Source organism: Syngnathoides biaculeatus, chromosome 17 (assembly GCF_019802595.1).
Source record: "Syngnathoides biaculeatus isolate LvHL_M chromosome 17, ASM1980259v1, whole genome shotgun sequence".
Classification (NCBI taxonomy): Eukaryota; Metazoa; Chordata; class Actinopteri; order Syngnathiformes; family Syngnathidae; genus Syngnathoides; species Syngnathoides biaculeatus.
This window is the reverse complement of record NC_084656.1, coordinates 1,309,079-1,323,187: the sequence shown is the minus strand read 5'-3', so window position 1 is coordinate 1,323,187 and position 14,109 is coordinate 1,309,079. Positions and strand designations below refer to the sequence as shown.

Genomic DNA, 14,109 nt, shown 5'->3' with positions numbered 1-14,109 from the left:
AAGCAGCTCCATCTTGTGATCGTACTTATCCTTGTTTTTTTTTTTTTTAAACTCGCTGATCTTTAATCAGCCCCAAGAATTCCGATCATGTAAATCCTTAAGAGAATATTGAGCAATGAGTTTGTGACTTCAAGATGAAACGCACTTAAATCCAAAACATGGCTGTCAAATTCTGAATGGGTTTAAAAATCAATATTTTAAAGTGGTCGAGTCAAAGTATGGATTTGAGTTAGTTTGAAATGCTCTGGCATCACCTTAAAATGACCGTAAAACAACTCTGCAAGGAAGAGTGGTCCAAAACATTTCCACAGAGATGTGAAACCATGTTTTCAAAAACACTTGTCTGTAGTTGCTGCATAGTGGCCAAACCACGTTTTTGGTATTGGTATTACATTTTCCACACACAGCCAGGCACTTTTGAATGTTTTTTTTTTTTTTCTTGAACAAATGCAAACACCATTTAAAAACAGCATTTTATGTTTACTTGGTTTATTTTGTCTGATATTTACATTTGTTTCATGATCTTGAAAATTTAAATGGGGATACTATGCACAAATCTATAGAATTTATAGAAGGGGCAAGTACTTTTTCACAGTGCTGTTTGTGTTTTTTCTCGGTGATTGGTATTTTTGAACATCTCTTTTTCTTTACTTGGTCCAGGACCCACAGCTGGCCATTCCCAGAGGAACACTTCTGGCCATATTGATCACTGGAATAGTTTATCTAGGAGTAGCTGTCTCCACAGGTACTTGGTTATCTGTACATCGCTTACAGCAAGGGGCTACAAGATTGTTTACTTTTTCTTTCAACGAGTGCCCTTCAACTAATACTTTAATACATCCTACTCCAGGTTCCTGTATTGTGAGAGATGCCAGTGGAAATGACACAATCAGTACTCAATTAATGATGAATTGCACCGATGCTTCCTGCAAATTTGGCTATGATTTCTCTGCTTGTAAGAGTGAAAAAGATGGCTGTCCCTATGGCCTACATAATAATTTCCAGGTATAGGTCTTAATAGTTACTCTTTTGGTTTTGTCAGACCCCCAAACCTTTTATTCATTAAGTACATAAAGGTAACATCTTGCGATTGTCTGTCCAGGTTATGAGCATGGTTTCGGGTTTTGGGCCCATCATTACAGCTGGAATCTTCTCTGCCACTCTTTCCTCAGCATTAGCGTCTTTAGTCAGTGCACCCAAAGTATTTCAGGTAAGAAATCATCTAAAATTCCCAAGTATTGCACAAAATACAACCTGTTCCTTGAATGGCTTCGTGAAAAACACTTTAGCCATGAATGTAAATCATTTCCTCTGTGCAGCCCACTAATTCCTCCACCATTACTCACAATGTCAAGGAATTAAATACTGACCTTTTGGGCACAAAAAAATGAATACTTCAAACACTTCGAAAATCCTACAAATCCAATTAAGTTTGGACGTTGCGTTAAACAAATTAAAATGGACTACAGTGATTTGCAAATCATGTTCATTGAAATCACTACAAAGACGAGGTATTTAATGTTCAAACTGATAAACTATTGTTTTTAGGCTAATAACAATTAACTCAGAATTTTTTGGCTGCAGCATGTTCCAAAAAGGCTGGAACAGGTGGCAAAAAAAGACTGCGAAAGTTGAAAAATGCTCATCAACATTTGAAACATCCCACAAGTGAACAGGCTAATTGGAATCAGGTTGGTGCCATAATTGGGCATAAAAGGACCTCCCTTGACTTGTTCATTCTTTCCCAACCCAAGATTGGGCAAGGTTCACCTCTTTGTGAACAAGTGCGTGAGTAAATAGTCAAACAGTTTTAGGACAATGTTCCGAAACGTACAATTGCAAGGAATTTAGGGATTTCATCATCTACTGTCAATAATATCAAAAGGTTCAGAGAATCGAGAGTAATCACTGCATGTAAGCGACAATGCCAAAAACCAGCATCGAATGCCCATACCCTTCGATCCCTCAGGCGCCAATGTATCAAAAACCGACAATGTGTAAATTATATCAGCACTTGGACTCAGGAACACTTCAGAAAACCAAGGTCAGTGAATTCAGTTTAGCACTACATCCAACTTAAAACTCTACTGTGTAAAGCAAAAGACATTTATCAGCAACACCCGGAAACACCGCCAGTTTCTCTGGGCCTGAGCTCCTTTGATATGGACTGATGGGAAGTGGAAAAGTATTCTGTGGTCCAACGAGTCCACATTTCAAATTGTTTCTGGAAATGGTGGACGTCATGTTCTCCGGGCCAACAAGGAAAAGAACATTCCAGACTGTTATGGATGCAAAGTTCAAAAGCTAGCATCTGTGTTGGTTTGCTGCTGTGTTAGTGCCAATAACATGGGTAACTTACACATCCGTGAAGGCACCATTAATGGAGAAACATATGCTGTCATCCAAGCAACGTCTTTATCATGGACACCCTTGTTTATTTCACCAAGACAAACCCAAACCACATTTTACACATGTTACAACAGCATGGCTTCGTAGTAAAAGAGTATGAGATACTATTCTGGCCTGGCTGTGGTCCAAACTTGTCTCCCATTGTAAAAGTCTGGCGCATGAAGCTTAACTCATTCATGGGCAGGGTAGAAATTTTTTGCCTTATTGAGATAAAAGTCTCATAATAGACCACAATCAAGGAAATAACACTTCTTTTTCATTTATGGTTAAGTGATATGATAACTTGAGGCTTGTTGGGTCAGGAAGGAAAGGGAAATAACTCCGTGCTAACTTTGACCGATGAGTTATCCTCTCCTGATACCAAATTATGGCTTCAAATTAAAACACTTAAATATTTTCATATATTGAAGGATATAATGCGTGAAAATCGTGATGTCCCGAAAATGTATGGGTTAAAATACTACAACGGAGTGTTGAACAGTTGAAGCTCTACATCAAACAAGAAGAAGAATTCCACGTACAAAGCTTCAACCATTACTGTCTGCAGTTCACAAATGTTTATTGAATGTTGTTGTAAGAAAAGGTGATGTAACACAGTGGTAAACGTGACCCTGTCCCAACGCTTTTTGGAATGTGTTGCTGCCATAAAATTCCAAAGTAATTGTGCTAAAAACATTACGTAGTATCAGTAATATCTAGTCTTTGAGGTGTATTGTATTAAATTAAATATATTTTGAAAATTATTTGCAAATCATTGTATTCCGTTTTGATTAACCCAGCATTCCAACTTCATTGGCATTGGGTTTTCCTTTTCCACATTTCCTTTTCCACTGATCACACTGCTGTTGTCATTAATGTTCCATTGACCCTATTTTCAGTTGAGTCTTTAAGGCAAGTTACGCTATTTGAAATGTCAGGTTAATTCTTGACACTTCAACTTGCAGAACCCCTTGGAATCATGACACATACCAGTTTATTATTGGATATTTTGAACTGAAACTTGTCAGGCAATCGAAAAAGAGGTTAGATGAGTAGTAGATGAAATATGGTCAAGGAGATATGTTGAGAAATAATTTTCTGTTTTCCCCTACTTTGAAGGTGGTCGACTTCACCAAAGTGGATTTTTCTTTCAGATACAAAAAAAAACATATTTCTCATTCCAAACAGACACACCATTTTGAATGACTATAATTTGTGATCATTCTTGTCACATTACTTAGTCACATTTTTGTCTACACAACAATAATGTACGTACTGTATGTCCAGAAACAATTAACCAAATTAAGATTAAATGAGTACGATTTTAAGAATATACATATATATTAATGTGATGATTTTTACAGGCCTTATGTAAAGACAACATTTACCCTGGACTTGAAATGTTTGCCAAAGGTTATGGCAAAAACAATGAGCCACTACGGGGCTACATCCTGACCTTTGTGATCGCTCTTGCCTTCATCCTAATTGGTAAGGTAGCTACACTGCTTGACTATGTAGTAAAAGAGTAGAAAGTAATTACAGTTCTGCAAAAATATTATGCTGATAGGATTTTCCTTGAATAAATATTTGAGTTTGAGGTTTTCTGGGAAAGTTTTTACATCCATGTCTTTCTCCTGTCTTTTTATGAAATCCTGTAAATCTCTGGTAGGTTTGATCCTCATTTTCCCAGGTAAAATGTAATTTGCTGAAGGAATATGTTCCACGTGATAAAGCAAGCCACAGTATTTTGTGGAGTGATGCACTGAAATAAAAGTTATTGACCAAAAACAAAAATGAGGAACCCAAAGTCGAAGAAAGTATCTATCAAAAACATTTGTAAGCAGTTTTCATAAAAATATTTAAATGTATTTAAAATATAAATAAATCAAACTCACCAATTATTAATTATAAAAATATGCTAATTATTAGAAAAATAGCATTTATTGTAATGACTCTCTGAAGGATGGACTGGCTTCTTTTAGAGAGAGGGTGAGACGTTGTCATAGTAGTGTGGCAGAGAACTATGTCAGAATAGTACAGGACATTTACAACGGCAGCAGAACAGTGGTGAGGTGTGCCTTAGGTGTGACAGAAGAATTTAAGGTGGAGGTGGGACTGCATCAGGAATTAGCTCTGAGCCCATTCCTGTTTGCTGTGGTAATGGATAGGCTGACAGATGAGGTTAGACTGGAGACTGGAATCCCCTTGGACCATGATGTTCACAGATGATATTGTGATATGCAGTGAAAGCAGCGATCAGATGGAGGAACAATTAGAAAGATGGAGGCATGCACTGGAAAGGAGAGGAATAAATATTAGCTGAAGAAAAACAGAATATATGTGCGTGAATAAGAGGAGTGGAGGAGGAAGGGTGAGGCTCCAGGGAGAAGAGATAACAAGGGTGGACGACTTCAAATACTGGGAGTCAACAATCCAGAGCAATGGGGACTCTGGTAAGGAAGTGAGAAACGGGTCCAAGCAGGTTAAAACAGATGGCAGAAGGTATCAGGTGTGTTCAGTGACAGAACGGTCTCTGCTAGGATGAAGGAAAAAGTTTATAAAACAGTGGTGAGGCCAGCCATGATGTACGTGTTAGAGATGGTGGCACTGAAGAGACAACAGGAAGCAGAGCTGGAGGTGGCAGAAATGAAGATGTTGAGGTTCTCGCTCGGAGTGAGCAGGTTGGATAGGATTAGAAATTAGCTAATTAGAGGGACAGCCAAAGTTGAATGTTTTGGAGACAAGGTTCGAGAGAGCAGACTTCGATGGTTTGGGTGTGTTCAGAGGCGAGTGAGTGAGTATTGTTTGTGGGTGCTGAGGATGGAGCTGCCAGGCAAAAGAGCAGAGGAAGACCAAAGAGAAGGTTGATGGATGTTGTGAGGGAAGACATTAGGGCAGTTTGTGTTTGAGAAGAAGATGCAGGAGATAGGCTTAGATGGAAAAAGATGACACGCTGTGGCGACCCCTAACGAGACAAGCCTAAAGGAAATAAAGAAGACATTCCTTACACCCCCACAGATCACGAAAATTTGTGAATAATGGATGCAGTATTAATTTACCTATGAATGATGTGTACCATATTTTACGACCATAAGATGCACTAAAAAAAGTCTTAAATTTTCTTCTAAATGGACAGCATACTTTATGTGCACAATAGATGGAGTTGTCTAATGAAGTACACTTGAACACACTGGTTACACTGTTAGCATGCATGCTAGCAGATGTTTTAGCATGTATGTACGATATCATATGATGGTGCTCTGGAGGCTGTGAGGAACAATTGCATTTCACATCTGTAAGTAGAAGAAAGACACTCAAGGTGTCACATTGAAACTAAAATTATCACACCACAGCAAACAGAATAGCATAACAACCAAATGATAAAACAAATGAAAGAATGACTAAAAAAAATAATTGGCACAAAACTTGCACTTTAAATGCTAGTGCCTGAAAGCATGCAGGGGAGAGGTAAATAACGTTTGAAGTGCATGTTTTGACTCACATGCAGGCAGTGTCTGGCACAATGTAAGCTTCTTATGCTTACAGATATGAAATTCAATTGTTTCTCACTACCTTGTGAACGCCATCATGTGGTAGCTTATATACATGCCAAAACATGTGCGAGCATGCATGCTAAGTGTAAACAGAGTGTAAGTGAACCTTGTTGGAAAAGTCAGACAACATTTGCAAATGTTAGAACTCAGTATGCACATACGTAAGGTGCACCACATTGTGCGTTGTAATGTCTACTGTGGCTCCTCATCTATTTAGAGAATTTAATACCTCTACGATCGGGAAAATACAGTTCATTTAAAAAAAAAAACCTTGGAGAGCAAAATCCACGAATATGCAGAGCCAGAAATGGGCAAGGGCACACTGTGCATCATGAATGCTGTGTCTTGTTTGTTTTCTGAGAATCTACTGCACTTACTGGTCACTCGCTTGACATAGCAATAAAAATATACTGAAAACATAGCTTAATCTGGTCGGTTACATTTGGACTCATTATTTTAAACACAGCTGTCAATAAACCTCTATGACTCGATGCGCCCTATAATCCAGAAAATATTAAGTACAACCTGTACTTAATATTTTCCTCAAAGATACATTTGTGATTAGCATTTGGGTAAAAGTGGGTAAAAATAAAAATAATTGTGAAAAATGAAACAATGACTTTACTCAATTCTTTTCCACAATGAGAGTGTATAAGAGCATGCTATTCATGTGGCATAGTTTAAGGCAGGCATCAGCTGCAGGTGGTGATGGGTCCCAGCTCAAGTTGGAGTCCAAAACCAAAAAAAGGAAAGAAATGAGGCGAATTTAATTTGAATCCTAAATTTGTACATCATGTACTTGAGCGCTATAAATAAATATTTTTCTGCTTGAAGATTTTTATTTTATGCCTTATTGTGCTACTGCCTTGATTTATCCATTAATTTTGTGAGCCTCTTAACGCCGCAAGGATCTTGATGGCAGGAGTGACGGGACTCAGGAACACAGGAGAGCACTGAAAACGAGGAGTCACAGAAGTCAAGAAGAGGAACAAGGAATAGAGTAGCTTACCTGATGCAACTGGGCTGTGGTACTGCTTGAAGTAAACAACACTTTGCCGAGGATTTCTGGAAACAGGCAGGCTTATGACAGGCCAGTGGTGATGAGGCAGATTAGAGACAGGTGGTGCAAACAGAGATGGGGGGACGCAGAAGCACCCTCTAAGATTCAAAACCGTATTACACGGCACCACATGACCAGTGCAGTGCTTAGGTTATGTTCAAAAATTTACAAAAAATCTCTGCGTGGGCTCGGGGGATCCCCAGAAATCCTCTTAAATTATTTTTTTTTTGGGGGGGGGCATATTTTTCATAGCTTGAAAGACATGTACTTCATAAATTTGAATGCAGGGTGATTTTTCCTCATTAAAATAAAATACTTTTTGCATAGTAGTGATGCTTTTAGGCTTTACTGTTGATTATTCAAAGCCACATTTTTTTATGCAAGACATTTGAAATAGCAGAGAAAGTGCTAAATGCTACATGTGAACCACAACACTGTTTTTAAGAATGTAAGAATGAACAATTTGTAATCTTAATTATGTTGTCTTTACAGCTGAACTGAATGTCATTGCCCCTATCATCTCCAACTTTTTCTTGGCCTCCTATGCCTTGATCAACTTTTCTGTGTTCCATGCTTCATTGGCTAACTCCCCAGGTAAGTTTATAGATGGAAAATTGTGATAAACAGTAATATAAGTTAAGAGAAGTGGTAGAAGTCTGAAAATCACTTCAACGTTCACTTTGGTTACATAATCTGACTTGAAGTCTTGATCCTAATAGGCATTAAATGAGCATATTCCAAGTTCGAAAATGATTACATGAATCCCCCTCTATAAATCGGAAGGTTTGCAGACAAAGCTGAAGAGGCCAGGTTGAAGTTGTTTGGACGTGCTAAGGAGGGACAATAGATCTATGGGCAAACGGATAGGAATGCCAGTTTTTAGCCAAAGATCTAACCAAAGAGGTAGATAAATGAGCTAAATGGGTTTTAGCGACGGACAGTGTGTAGATAGCCAGAGGTGGTGCATAAAATGCTGAGGACAAGGAGAGACCCAATCACTTTCTTTCTTGTCTCACTCTCATTACCCATGTGACCACTGAACTCCCTCCACGGAGAGAGGGAGACCCCACCAGAAGCACTCTCCAATACCCCTTCCAAGGAAAATATGGGTTCACTGAACCACCACATGCAATAGTCAGGACCCCCATTCTCCAACCCCAAAGCTACCCAACTCAGTGCCATTAACTATGCCCTTACCATCTTGACGCTTCACACTGTGGGCAGATCCATTGTGGAAGAGTCCAACCCTCTCAAGAAGACTGGTATCAGAGCCTGAGCTCTCTGTTCAGGTGAACCCAACTATATCAAGTGGGAACATCTTGATCTTGTACGCCAGTGGTCCCCAACCTATTTTGCACCGCGAACCGGTGTCGAGTAGGCATTATTTTTCACGGACCGGCTGTCAAGATTTGGCATGTCTGCACGGTGTCCCAAAAAATGTATATACAAAAATAATTTGAAAAAAAACAATTTTTAACATCCATTCAGAATGAAACCTTCAGTGCCTTCACTGTCTCTGTGAAAATGGGAGTGAATATGCCTTGATTCTTTTGTAATGCAATACATGATGTAATAATAGATTGGGGAAAATTACTTGTATGATTGTATTTTGTATTACTTTAATTTAAACACTACTATCACATTGGGATAATATGTAATGTATTTTGTTGCATAATATCAGTGTATGGAAGTCAGCTAGAGCTGCTGGGAGTGCAAAGTTATTGTCATTTCATGATCATTCCTGTCATACAGTTTTACGTGTTTTTGTTTGCATGTTGAGGATTATAGTCCTGTTTTTGTAATTGTTTTAATTATGTTTAAAAAAAACTATTCAAGCAAGACATTCTTCATGGTTTTGAAATTGTAGGCTTGAATGCTGCAGCTGGCTCCTAGTGTTGACTGAATGGGTGGCAACAGTGGGGCAAATGAAATATATATATCGTTTTGTTTTGTTTTTTATACAGATTGAATTCTATGCTCTTTTTCCCTTTGACCCCATAGCGCTAGCTGTGCTCCAGGTACAGATTCTGTCTGTGTTTGGGTTTAATTCCACTCAACAGATTATGTAATTACATGGACATAAATGGTACATGGCTTAATTTGAGGCTAATAACTAAAATATTGACAAAATAGACTAAATTTACTGCCATTTGAATACAAATATTAGCTGCATCATTACCAAACTCACTCGGGAAATCTTTGATTAATATTGAGTGAAGTGGTTTGGTCATTGTACCCTTTATGTGTTGTAGTTATCGTCTCTCAGTCGTTGCATAACAATGCAGTATAATTGTGTCCCATCACTAAAAGCTTTTTACTCTCTGTGGTACCCTGACAGCAAATGAAGAAATATGGTCCTAAATTGCTGGCGTAACTTTCTGATCTCATGTGCAGTATAACAGACCTATTCCTCATACTTTAACCCAAGCACATTCAACATCAATATAGTATGTTCTCTCTCCATGCCCTTTGTAATATTTTAGTAGTCCATGATCACAGTTCATTGAAAAACGTTTGTTGTATCCCATTTATTTTGTTTTTTTAACAGCTCGAGTAATTCTGTCCTCGTTTCTATATTTCACAAACCTACTCAAGTTTCACATCTAATTCTTTTGGTCATTTTAACAGATGCACTTCTAATAATTTTGCGAGGGTTTAGATGTAGGTATGTCAGTTGTACTTTCAAAGAAAAAGAAAATAACATCTGTGTTTTGAATTGTGACTTGCCATTTTCATGCCAGGGTGGCGTCCCAGCTTCAAGTATTACAACATGTGGGTTTCGCTTGCTGGAGCTGTTCTGTGCTGTGTGGTAATGTTTGTCATTAACTGGTGGGCTGCTCTCTTCACCAACGTCATTGTTCTGGGACTCTATATTTACGTCAGTTATAAAAAGCCAGGTAAGTGTTTAAACTTAAAATTCTCAATTTCTACTGTATGCGCAATAATATGACCTGAACTTAAAATGTTATTTGTTTGCTTACTTCTAGGTTGGTAAAGGGACCATATTGATCAGTGAATTGCTGTTGACTTATGTTTTTGAACTCATGTTTGTTTTAATGGCAACCTTTTTGGCAATGCTTCATTTAACTAAGTGTAATATTTGAACAGCTGTCATGTTCTTTAGCATACAGTATACGTAACTCTCTTAAATAAAAAAAAAAGCTAATGTACATTGTCCCTATTTTAATCTCTCTCTCTCTCTCTCTCCCCCTCTCTCTCTCTCTCTCTCTCTCTCTCTCTCTCTCTCTCTAGATGTACTGTATCATTTTATATTAATTGTTATGTGGAACGGTGTGGGGTTTTTTTTTCTCTCGATCGTATGCATGATAGAGGCTATGTGGTTGTTTCAAATACACAACATAGCAGAGTTCAACAATCTTACTCTCTGTTTTATGGTTAGTTTTCAAGGAAACTCTGACTGGTAGTGGCAATACACAGCTTGAAGGCTCTTTTTGAATAATACTGAATACTTTAATATTTTATTATAACAGCCGAAGTGCTGCTTGTTGTCAAGCGAGTGGAGCCGCAGAGTGTATCCCATTCCAAATGCATCTGAGAGTATCACAAGTATTTAATCCTATACACAAAGAAACAAGTAAACAGTAGTTTTTTTGTTGTTGTTTTTCAATAATAGGGTTAGAATACTAGACCAGTAGTGCAAAAGTCACTGATTTGGCAATGTTGCATCATCACGCTCTCACCTGTACTTTTGGTATCTAGACTTCCATAGAATTTATTTAGTATCAGGGAGAATTTGAAAAAAAATAAAACACCTTGTTTTTGTCATGGCAGTGTCCAGAAAAAGCCCCTCTAATAGCTACTTCTGTTTGACCCACTTAGTTATAGTTGCCATTTCCTCTGATTCGTTGCCTCTACATAGAAGACCCACTTATGAGAGGACACGTATTCGTCATGTTGAATACTGCAAGCTCGAGTGTGGAAAGGGAAGGCCAGAGATCTTCGCTAGTGACGTAGATAAGCTTGAGAAATTCACATGTTCTTATTTCATGCCTCTGAAAATTTTAATTGATATTTTACGTTTCATGAGGTAAAGCCAATATTACGAAAACTACAAAAAGTTGCTTTGGAAAAATATGCCACCTTTAAGGTGGCCACACACAAATGGTATACATACATGATGCATTAAAATACATCATGCTAGAAACAAAAATAAAATTGAAGCAATTCAAATCTTTTAAAATCATTTTTAAAATAAATTCCAAACTTTAAAATCCTGAATACATAATCACTTTTTCCAAACACAGCAGCCTAAATTATTTTAATTAAATTATGACACAGAATATTGTATAAATTGTACCTTTTAAGTTTCATGTACTTTTTTTTGTTACAGTGAGGAAAATAAGTATTTGAACACCCTGCTATATTGCAAGTTCTACCACTTAGAAATTATGGAGGGGTCTGAAATTTTCATCGTAGGTGCATGTCCACTGTGAGAGAGATAATCGAAAAAGAAAATTCCAGAAATCATAATATATGATTTTTTTTTTAAACAATTTATTTGCGTGATACAGCTGCAAAAAAGTATTTGAACACCTGTCTATAGGTTAAAATTCTGACCCTAAAAGACCTGTTAGTCCGCTTTTAAAAGTCCAACTCCACTCCATGTATTATCCTGAATCAGATGCACCTGTGTGAGGTCGTTAGATGCATCAAGCACCTGTCCCCCCCCATACAATCAGTAAGACTCAAACTTGTAACATGGCCAAGACCAAAGACGTGTCCAAAGACACCAGAGACAAAATTGTACAACTCCACACGGCTGGAAAAGGCTTCAGAGAAATTGCCAAGCAGCTTGGTGAAAAAAAGGTCCAGTGTTTGAGCAATCATTAGAAAATGAACGTGACAGTCAATCTCAGTCGGAGTGAAGCCCCATGCAAGATATCACCTCAAGGGGTCTCAATGATCGTTAGAAAGGTGAGGAATCACCCCAGGAGTACACAACAGGACTTGGTCAATAACCTGAAAAGAGTTGGGACCACCGTTTCCAAGGTGACTGTTGGTAATACACTAAAACGTCATGGGTTGAAATCATGCACGGCATGGAAGGTTCCCCTACTTAAACCAGCACATGTAAAGACCTGTCTTAAGTTTGCCAATGACCATTTGGATGATACAGAGGAGTCATGTGAGAAGGATTTGTGGTCATATGAGACTAAAATGGAACCCTTTGGTCATAATTCCACTAACCGTGTTTGGAGGAAGACGAATGTTGAGTTCCATCCCAAGAACGCCCTAATGTGGAGGATGGGAGTGGTAGCATCATCCTATGGGGATGTTTTTCTGCACATGGGACATGACGACTGCACTGTATTAAGGAGAGGATGACCACGGCCATGTATTGTGAGATTTTGGGGAACAACCTCTTTCCCTCTGTCAGAGCATTGTAGATGGGTCGTGGCTGGGTCGTTCAATATGACAATGACCCGAAGCACACAGCCAGGAAAACCAAGGAGTGGCTCTGTAAGAAGCATATCAAGGTTCTGCCGTAGCCTAGCCAATCTCCAGGCCTAAACCCAATCGAAAAATCTTTGGATTTTCGTGTTTTTTAGTGACAGCCCAGAAACCTGTCTGATCCAGAGAAGATCTGTGTGGAGGAGTGGGCCAAAATCCCTCCTGTAGTGTGTGCAAACCTGGTGAACAACTCCAGGAAATGTTTGACCCCTGTAATTGCAAACAAAGGCTACTGTACCAAATATTAACATTGTTTTTCTGTAGTGTTCAAATACTTATTTGCAGCTGTATCACACAAATAAATCATTAAAACAATCATACATTGTGACTTCTGGATTTGTCATTTTAGATTATTTCTCTCACAGTGGACATACACCTACAAAGAAAATTTCAGACCCCTCCATTTCTAAATGGGAGAAGTTGCAATATAGCAGGGTGTTCAAGTACTTATTTTCTTCACTGTAGGTTTAAGGCCTACAATAGTACTTATTTCCTGACGAAAGCAATTCAATTCCAAGAGAAGGGTGTACTATCTTTTTTTACATGGTTGAGGTTGATTGCACACACTGTTAGCTGTGTGCAAATCTAATACTGAAATCGTTCAAATAATTCGATCACATTCTTTCGAATTACTGACATTGCACAATGTTAAGAAAAGATTTGTTTATCTTTACTGATACTGAACATTTAACCCAAAAACTGGCGTTAATGCAAGTTCTAACGTAATACAGAACTGGCACGCTGGAGTATGCCCTTGCAACCTCTCCAAATGCAATGCATGCCTTTTGACTTGGAACAGCTTCACATGCAGCTACGCATACAGTAGATGCACGGGGTTCTCATAGGGTAGATGCCCTGTGGTTCAGCAGGATAACTCAAACACCCTTCCTGATTCCCAAGTTTTTCTGTGTGCATGTTCTCTCCCATCCAGATGTGAACTGGGGCTCATCGACCCAAGCTTTGACCTACCACCAGGCTCTCACTCACACGTTGCACCTTAGTGGAGTAGAAGACCACATTAAGAATTTCAGGTATAAAAGACAAGTTAGCACTCAATAACTGATGAATTTGTGTGGATCATCTTTGTAGTCAAAATGAATGGTTATTTTACTATTTACATTTCAGATGGAAGCTAATTTGCAGCATTAAAAAGGGATTAAATAGTTAATGATTATAATGTGACCCTCTGAGTCCATTCTGGTGTCCTCTCACCACCTATTTATAATCCAAAGGAATTTAACATTTTTGCTTTGATTGTGCTAATCTGCTTCAGATAACCCTCCCAACTCCCCTCTTGCCAAGACAAGGCCACAGTAACATGAAAACAAAGTTTATTAAGCAGTGATTGATGGACATTTTCACTTATTATTTGATCTAGACCCCAGTGTCTGGTGATGACTGGTTATCCTAATTCCCGTCCAGCTCTATTGGACCTCGTCCACAGCTTTACTAAGAATGTGGGTCTGATGATCTGCGGTCATGTTCGGACGGTGAGCAAATTCTTTCTGATACAAATACTAGCAGGTAATACTGTAATTGTGATGGATTTGCAACAGTAATAGTTACACCTCACTCGTTTAAAAATAAAGTATGAAATGCATTTCTTTCTGGCAATATTAGACATGATTTGAAAAA

The 14,109-nt window shown here is 38.3% G+C and overlaps 1 protein-coding gene across 8 annotated transcripts in view; it reads left to right on the top strand.

Annotated features, from left to right (window-relative positions):
* slc12a2 (solute carrier family 12 member 2) overlaps window positions 1-14,109 on the top strand; it is a 149,350-nt gene that overhangs the window by 69,318 nt on the left and 65,923 nt on the right. For all 8 annotated transcript variants that reach the window (XM_061847504.1, XM_061847499.1, XM_061847497.1 and 5 more), the window contains exons 9-16: window positions 661-745; window positions 851-1,005; window positions 1,103-1,210; window positions 3,753-3,876; window positions 7,495-7,596; window positions 9,744-9,899; window positions 13,406-13,505; window positions 13,853-13,964. In XM_061847504.1, the coding sequence (XP_061703488.1) occupies window positions 661-745; window positions 851-1,005; window positions 1,103-1,210; window positions 3,753-3,876; window positions 7,495-7,596; window positions 9,744-9,899; window positions 13,406-13,505; window positions 13,853-13,964 (942 nt within the window). The remainder of the gene's footprint in view (window positions 1-660; window positions 746-850; window positions 1,006-1,102; window positions 1,211-3,752; window positions 3,877-7,494; window positions 7,597-9,743; window positions 9,900-13,405; window positions 13,506-13,852; window positions 13,965-14,109) is intronic.